The sequence below is a fragment of the Salvelinus sp. IW2-2015 genome, unplaced genomic scaffold (assembly GCF_002910315.2).
Source record: "Salvelinus sp. IW2-2015 unplaced genomic scaffold, ASM291031v2 Un_scaffold1902, whole genome shotgun sequence".
Lineage (NCBI taxonomy): Eukaryota > Metazoa > Chordata > Actinopteri > Salmoniformes > Salmonidae > Salvelinus > Salvelinus sp. IW2-2015.
The window spans coordinates 78,015-85,968 of NW_019943263.1; the positions used below are offsets into that span (position 1 = coordinate 78,015).

At 46.8% G+C, this 7,954-nt stretch overlaps 1 protein-coding gene across 2 annotated transcripts in view; it reads left to right on the top strand.

The window, feature by feature from the left end:
- LOC112072367 (uncharacterized) overlaps window positions 1-7,484 on the top strand; it is a 27,157-nt gene extending 19,673 nt beyond the window's left edge. The window contains exons 3-4 of one of the 2 annotated variants that reach the window (XM_024139776.2): window positions 3,777-4,759; window positions 4,932-7,484. In XM_024139776.2, the coding sequence (XP_023995544.1) occupies window positions 3,777-4,759; window positions 4,932-6,644 (2,696 nt within the window). In that variant the 3' untranslated portion in view covers window positions 6,645-7,484. The remainder of the gene's footprint in view (window positions 1-3,776; window positions 4,760-4,931) is intronic. The other variant, XM_070439772.1, reaches the window with a different exon arrangement.
- Window positions 7,485-7,954: the final 470 nt, after the last annotated feature.

Below are 7,954 nucleotides of genomic sequence, written 5' to 3' on the forward strand. Positions count from 1 at the left end.
GCCTTTTGTGTTTTACAAAAATGGGTATAGGTTTAGACCTGCGTACAGCCTCCACTACACTACTGGCCCTTTTGTGTTTTACAAAAAGTGGTATAGGGTTTATACCTGCGTACAGCCTCCACTACACTACTGGCCCTTTTTGTTTTACAAAAAAGTGGGTATAGGGTTATACCTGCGTACAGCCTCCACTACACTACTGGCCCTTTTGTGTTTTACAAAAAGGGTATAGGGTTATACCTGCGTACAGCCTCCACTACACTACTGGCCTTTTGTGTTTTACAAAAAGTGGGTATAGGGTTTATACCTGCGTACAGCCTCCACTACACTACTGGCCCTTTGTGTTTTACAAAAAGTGGGTATAGGGTTTAACTGCGTACAGCCTCCACTACACTACTGGCCCTTTTGTGTTTTACAAAAGTGGGTATGGGTTTATACCTGCGTACAGCCTCCACTACACTACTGCCCTTTTGTGTTTTACAAAAAGTGGGTATAGGGTTTATACCTGCGTACAGCCTCCACTACACTACTGGCCCTTTTGTGTTTTACAAAAAGTGGGTATGGGTTTATACCTGCGTACAGCCTCCACTACACTACTGGCCCTTTTGTGTTTTACAAAAAGTGGGTATAGGGTTTATACCTGCGTACAGCCTCCACTACACTACTGGCCCTTTTGTGTTACAAAAAGTGGGTATAGGGTTTATACCTGCGTACAGCCTCCACTACACTACTGGCCCTTTTGTGTTTTACAAAAAGTGGGTATAGGGTTTATACCTGCGTACAGCCTCCACTACACTACTGGCCCTTTGTGTTTTACAAAAAGTGGGTATAGGGTTTATACCTGCGTACAGCCTCCACTACACTACTGGCCCTTTTGTGTTTTACAAAAAGTGGGTATAGGGTTTATACCTGCGTACAGCCTCCACTACACTACTGGCCCTTTTGTGTTTACAAAAAGTGGGTATAGGGTTTATACCTGCGTACAGCCTCCACTACACTACTGGCCCTTTTGTGTTTTACAAAAAGTGGGTATAGAGGTTTATACCTGCGTACAGCCTCCACTACACTACTGGCCCTTTTGTGTTTTACAAAAAGTGGGTATAGGGTTTATACCTGCGTACAGCCTCCACTACACTACTGGCCCTTTTGTGTTTTACAAAAAGTGGGTATAGGTTGTATACCTGCGTACAGCCTCCACTACACTACTGGCCCTTTTGTGTTTTACAAAAAGTGGGTATAGGGTTTATACCTGCGTACAGCCTCCACTACACTACTGGCCCTTTTTGTTTTACAAAAAGTGGTATAGGGTTTATACCTGCGTACAGCCTCCACTACACTACTGGCCCTTTTGTTTTTACAAAAAGTGGGTATAGGGTTTATACCTGCGTACAGCCTCCACACACTACTGGCCCTTTGTGTTTTACAAAAAGTGGGTATAGGGTTTATACCTGCGTACAGCCTCCACTACACTACTGGCCCTTTTGTGTTTTACAAAAAGTGGGTATAGGGGTTATACCTGCGTACAGCCTCCACTACACTACTGGCCCTTTTGTGTTTTACAAAAAGTGGGATATAGGGTTTATACCTGCGTACAGCCTCCACTACACTACTGGCCCTTTTGTGTTTTACAAAAGTGGGTATAGGGTTTATACCTGCGTACAGCCTCCACTACACTACTGGCCCTTTTGTGTTTTACAAAAAGTGGGTATAGGGTTTATACCCTGCGTACAGCTCCACTACACTACTGGCCCTTTTGTGTTTTACAAAAAGTGGGTATAGGGTTTATACCTGCGTACAGCCTCCACTACACTACTGGCCCTTTTGTGTTTTACAAAAAGTGCACTCCTACATGTGCCGGTARTACGGTTGCTGTCCTTTCAGCATCAAAAGCCTGTAACACACTGAAGGTCCAATAGGTTCCCCACTGCGCAAGCATATCTACAATAGATATAAAGGCTGTTATAATTTCCCATGGTCTCCCCATACTAATAGTGAACTTCCAACAATTTCCCCCACTCTTCCCTACCAGGCAGTCAAGGAAATTTTGACATAGTTCTGACAAATAATTTTCAACGCAAGTAAAGGATAGTAATGTTACGAGTAAAGTAGGAAGTCCAGGTTTCAATAGGCGACGAGATATTGTTTCAAGAAAAAAGTGAATGTGTATATATTTGGCCTGGCGAAGCAGTTTTATACACTGACTGAATGGAAGCTGATAATTATGCGTTTGTTTTTTTCCTCCACTGGTCTCACTGGCCAATTGAGACATGGATTTTGTGTGTGTGCCATTCAGAGGTTGAATGGGCGAGACAAAAGATTGAAGTGCCTTTACAACGGGATATAGTAGTAGGTGCCAGGCACACCGGTTTGTGTCAAGAACTGCAGCGCTGCTGAGTTTGTCGRGCTCAACAGTATCCCCTGTGTATCAAGAATGGTCCACCACCCAAAGGACATCCAGCCACCTTGACACAACTGTGGGAAGCATTGGAGTCAACATGGGCCAGCATCCCTATGGAACCGTTTCGACATCTTGTAGAGTCCATGCTCTGACGAGTGGAGGCTGTTCTGAGGGCAAAAGGGATGCAACTCAATATATTAGGAAGGTGTTCTTAATGTTTTGTACACTCTGTGTATTGACTACCAGGCAATGTTCATATATCATGACTGTCAGTCGGAGGTGGGACCAAGTCATTATTATTCGGGTTGCAAGTCTCAAGGTCCAATTCTCAAGTTGAGTCCGAAGTAGAACGGGTTGGGTCAAGTCCAAGTCGTGCATTTTAAGAGCTAGTCGAGTCGCACATCAAGTAAAAACAAACAAACATCTGTACATGTAATGACTTGTTCAACTACAAGTCTTTCTCTATTTATTGAGGCTACCAGACAACCCTTTACTTCATTATTTTGTCTCTAACATATTTTGATTATGTAATTATTAATTTTAACAACAAATTCCAAATACAAGTAAATTATTAATTTCAAGCAATWTTGACATACCAAGAGACKAGTAGGCCTATGCTAGTTGCTTGAAGCCCCATTGCTGGTGAGCTTGCAAAGTAAACAGTTAATATTTTTGATCACCAAACGTTTTTGGAGCTGCATGTTTGCTCTGCATCCGATCCTATAGCTAGCTGTACAGCATGTGACTCSAGTCCACACCTCTGCTATCAATGTCAAGAAGTTTGTATGAATCTTCCATTTGGCATGTCTCTTGATGTAATGACATGACAACTGCGTCTGAGTTCTTGGCAACCCTTCCCCTGCTTTTGTTTCATGCTGGCTGAAGACCTAGCTAGCCAGCTACTAGCTAACACAAGACACAGATGAAAGCAGAAACGTCCAAGTATCTTTGCCTTAGATGAATAGGGGAAACCTCTAATTATACTGTATTTGCTGACACAGTGCAGTCAAATTTTGGCACCAGTAGACTAGCTACCTAGTTATGTAAACCACGCCCCTCTGCGGACACCCTTCTGCAATTGTTGGTTACAAGGCGGTACTTATTTAAACGWGGTAAGAGAATTCTGACCGTACCATTGGTGTATTCAAATTTGAGATTTTGTGATGTCATATTAATATTCCCGCCTCTTGGATCCTGGTGTTTGACATTGGGGAGGGGACCAGTAACTTTATGATCAAACTTTATCAATGTAGAAGCAACAGTCATTTTTTTWAATACTTTAGGTATCCTACTTTGATCTGGTTTCATCCAAATATCATACATTCCCTGAAAAACGTTTTGACTGCTGTACCTTTAACACCCTTCTCCCTCTGCCTTTCAGAAGCAGAGCCTGGAGGTTCAGGCGAACACCGCTGTAGCGTCTGTGACCTCGTCCTTTCCTCCAGCTTCCAGCTCCAGGAGCACATGAACCTGCACACAGGGGCACGCCCCTACTGCTGTGCCGAGTGTGGCAAGCGCTTCTGTCAGCTGGCCAACTACCGCTCCCACCTGCGGACGCACGCCCAGCCCCAGACCTCAGTCCCACCCGTACAGCTCCGCTGCCGTGTTTGCCTGAAGGGCTTCGATTCTGAGCAGGGTTTGAAGGACCACCTAGCCAAGTCCCACTTTGAGAAGGAGTTCTATGAGTGTGACGCATGCAAGCGCATCTTCACCTGCCTGACCAAGTGTGAGGAGCACCTGGAGGAGCACAAGCGCGAGCTGGCGGACCACGTGTGTCTGCAGTGCTGCCGCCGCTTCCGCCTGCGCCGCTCTCTCCGCCGCCACAAGGAGCGGGGCTGTGTCCGCAGCTATCGCTGCACKGACTGCCCCATGAACTTCAGCCGCAAGAATGCCCTCCTCAAGCACAGCTTCTCCCACCTGGGCCTGCTGCCTTACACCTGCATCCAGTGCCGCGCACATTTCCGCCTGGCCAGGCTCTATCGTAAGCACGAYTGTGAGCCGGAGCGYCTCCACTGCGTGGCATGCCTGGGCGTCTTCCAGAGCCACAACGACTTCCAGAGGCACAAGAGGGAGACGGGCTGCTGGGGCCAGCAGGGGACCAAGGGGGATGAGATCCGCTGTATGGAGTGTGGCCAGGCCTTCTCCACGGCTGACGAGCTGAAGAATCACGCCGGGGCCCACCAGAGGGTGATGACCTGCTCCGAGTGCGGCAAGGGCTTCCGCTCGGCCTTGATGCTGATGTCACACATGGGGGGCCACGCAGGGTCGAGGCCCTGTCTGTGTAAGAACTGTGGCCTGGGCTTCCCTCACCAGCAGGGTTACGAGAGCCACCTCAAGGACTGTGGACGCAAACCCCCTCCTGTGGTGAGTATGGGTTACCCCCCTAAGGACTGTTGAAATATATTGATATATGTTTGTCACTGTATATGGCTCTTTGGAAGAAAAGTATTTTCAGATTATTTTGATTTAAGTTGGATTGGATAGAGAAGGGTCCAAGTAGCTCTCTGTTCACTGTTGTAACTCTCTCTTTGTGCAGATGGCTCCAAAGAAACCACGGAAGGACGCCCCTGCTGCTCCTTCCAAACCGCTAGCCCAGCTCGCTCCAAGTTATCTCCCTGTCTCTGCTCCTGTGAAGAAACCAGAGAGACAAGCGTCAGCACCACTTCATACTCTGGTGAGAATGCCAGGCTCTGCCCCTGCCAGAGTCACTATGGGAGTCCCTGCTTCTACCCCAGTGAGAATGCCAGGCTCTGCCCCTGCCAGAGTCACTATGGGAGTCCCTGCTTCTACCCCAGTGAGAATACCAGGCTCTGCCCCTGCCAGAGTCACTATGGGAGTCCCTGCTTCTACCCCAGTGAGAATGCCAGGCTCTGCCCCTGCCGGAGTCACAATGGGAATCCCTAACACCACTGCTGTCCGTGTGGTGAGCCCTGACCAACCCACCAAGGGGCTGTGGAAGCTCAGCCTGGACAAACAGCCTCCTCCTGGGGTGTCCTTGGTCATGTTTGTCCCTGCCAACACCCCTCTGGCCTCTGGCCTCTCTGGCCCATCCTCCACCCCCCAGCTCCCAGCCCTCTCAGGCACACAGCCCCAATGGAAGGTATTCAACCCAGCACCAAATCCAGGAGCCCCTCCTCCGGTGCTGTGCCAGTCCAGGTTCACCTCTGAGCCAGGCCTGAGCCTGCGCTACTCCTCTGATGCCCCGCTGGATCTGGCCTTAAAGACCGCTGACTACGAACAGGAGCCTGCTAATATACTACCTCTTGATCTGTCTAACAAGTCGACTTGCTCCACTCCTCCTGCTAACCTTGTAGTCAAGACTGAACCGAGAGACCCTGGGTTTGCAGAGGAGACTGAGGAAGAAGTATTCACAAGTTTAACAGGTGATAAAAAGGGGATAGTCTTTCAGAGTAAGAGGGAGCCAGGGGAGGATTCTAAAATGGAGGCTATGGCTCAGAATGGGGGAAATGGAGAAGGGAGTGGAGATGAAGACAGGCAAAATGACAGCAGAGATGATGGAACAGCTCAGTCTCAAATGAAGAAGGCAGCAAAGCCGGGAGTCCCGTCAACACTGCGGCTCCTGACCGTCAAACAGAAGAACACTGCCAAAGTGGATCCAGTGAATCAGCTGAAAATCGAGTCAGTCAGCTCTTTGCACTCCAAAATGCTTCGGGGCTTAGTCCATATAAAGCAGGAACCACTGTCTCTAGAGGCCGACAGTGGAACACAGAGCTCAGACTTCTGTTGGTCCAGCCCGCTGATAGCATTGAAGAGGAAGATGGAGCCAGACGTGGGGCTAGACTTGAGATGGGATGGGGGCACCCCAGGCTGTGTGCTCGACTTGAGGTTGAATGGAGGGAACCCAGCCAATCGTGATGCAGAGGAGAGGAACATGGAAGGAGACCGTGTAGAGGAGGAGCTTGAGGGTGGCGAGAAGGATGGAGCAACAGAGGAGAGGAAAGCGGATAAGGATGGATCGGAGGAGAGGAAAGAGCAGAAGGATGGATCGGAGCAGAGGAAAGTGGATAAGGAAGGATCGAAGGAGAAGGATGGAATGGAGGAGAGGAAAGGGGAGGAGGATGGAACGGAGGAGACTGACGCCCCTGTTGATGAACCCACAGCCCATAACCCAGAGATACAGTTCCCCTCCTCTCGAATCCCCTCTCCTCCCTCCTCACCACCATGTAAAAGACGAAGGTCACTAAGGACAAGGGAAAAGCCTAGAGCCCTACGTGACTGTTTATTATAAGGGCAGTACTTTAGACAGAGTGAAAAAGGGGATTGCTGACAACAATGTTAATTAGGCTGCCTTTTAATGGCCCGAGAAACAGAGGAAAACATAATCAAGCCTACTGTAAAACAATTCATACTAGGCTTGTTATTAAAGCATAATAGCAACAGATTTTGTGGATTAGTTGTGATTTTTATAAACCATGCCTCTACATTAATTTGCCCTCTGGATTTGGTTGCTTTCCTGTATTCCAATAATTTTTTGTTAGCTATTGAAGACTTACTATGTCTATGTTTAATGTACCTGCTAGTGCTTAGTGAGCTAGCTAACAATCATTGRTGTTAGCTGCTTACTGTGTGGCAAGAGATTGAGATTAGGGTAAATAGTGGCTATTGTTTTCGATGTTACAGTAGTTGCGTATGTTGGCAATAGGATCATGCACTTCTTCCAGTGTTACGCACACCTTTCCAAACACTCCATATCTATTTGACTATACCAACATAACTTATTTGTTTTTTTTGTTATAGGTTGTCTAGTTAGTCTTCACTTGAATGTCATTGTAATTTGTGTAGTTTCTATTCTATATAAGCTGCCGTATGGGACTTCAGTCGCCCTTGGTTTCTTATTCAGGTACTGATGGGGAGTGTTTGGAGCCAGGATTTAATGTACTGTCAACTTTCTGAGAAATGTTTCTCAACAGCTCGATTTTTGTTTGATTTGAGTTCCATAATGGGTATAATATGCAAGAAAATGTATGTGCTGTCCAATTATAATGTTAAATTGACTTGTATATCTTTTTCTATCACGTTGAATGTCTTACCCCAACTTCAACTGAATGGTTACAGTGTTTTGTAGAGTTTAAAATTCTGTTCTGAAATTGGATTTAAAGGATACAAATCAAGTGGATGAACGTATCGGAATGGTATGGAGGGGTTTTCTGGGAAGCCTTCTTTCATTGCACCTATAACGAACACTCTTACTTGAGTCCTGCGGAGACGGAAACAGAAGACACTATGGTAAGCTGGTTTGGTTTATCTAATTTTAAACACACTGAGATACATAATCTTGTATAACAGAAGTCTAACATTGTGTAACCAAATGTGTAATCCATAATTGCAAGTGTTGCATTTTTTGAAATTGTTAATAAATTGTGCAGCATGGTTAGTTCCTGTAATCTATATAGGTCTACCATCCTCGAGACAGTTGGATAGTGCAAATGCGGCACAGCAAAGGAAGCTCGGTTGAAGAAAAGACTCAAAATGTTGTCACTATGGTAAGAGGCCCCGGAATAATTGTCGTCTCTGTGAAATCCGGCGAAGATGAAACAG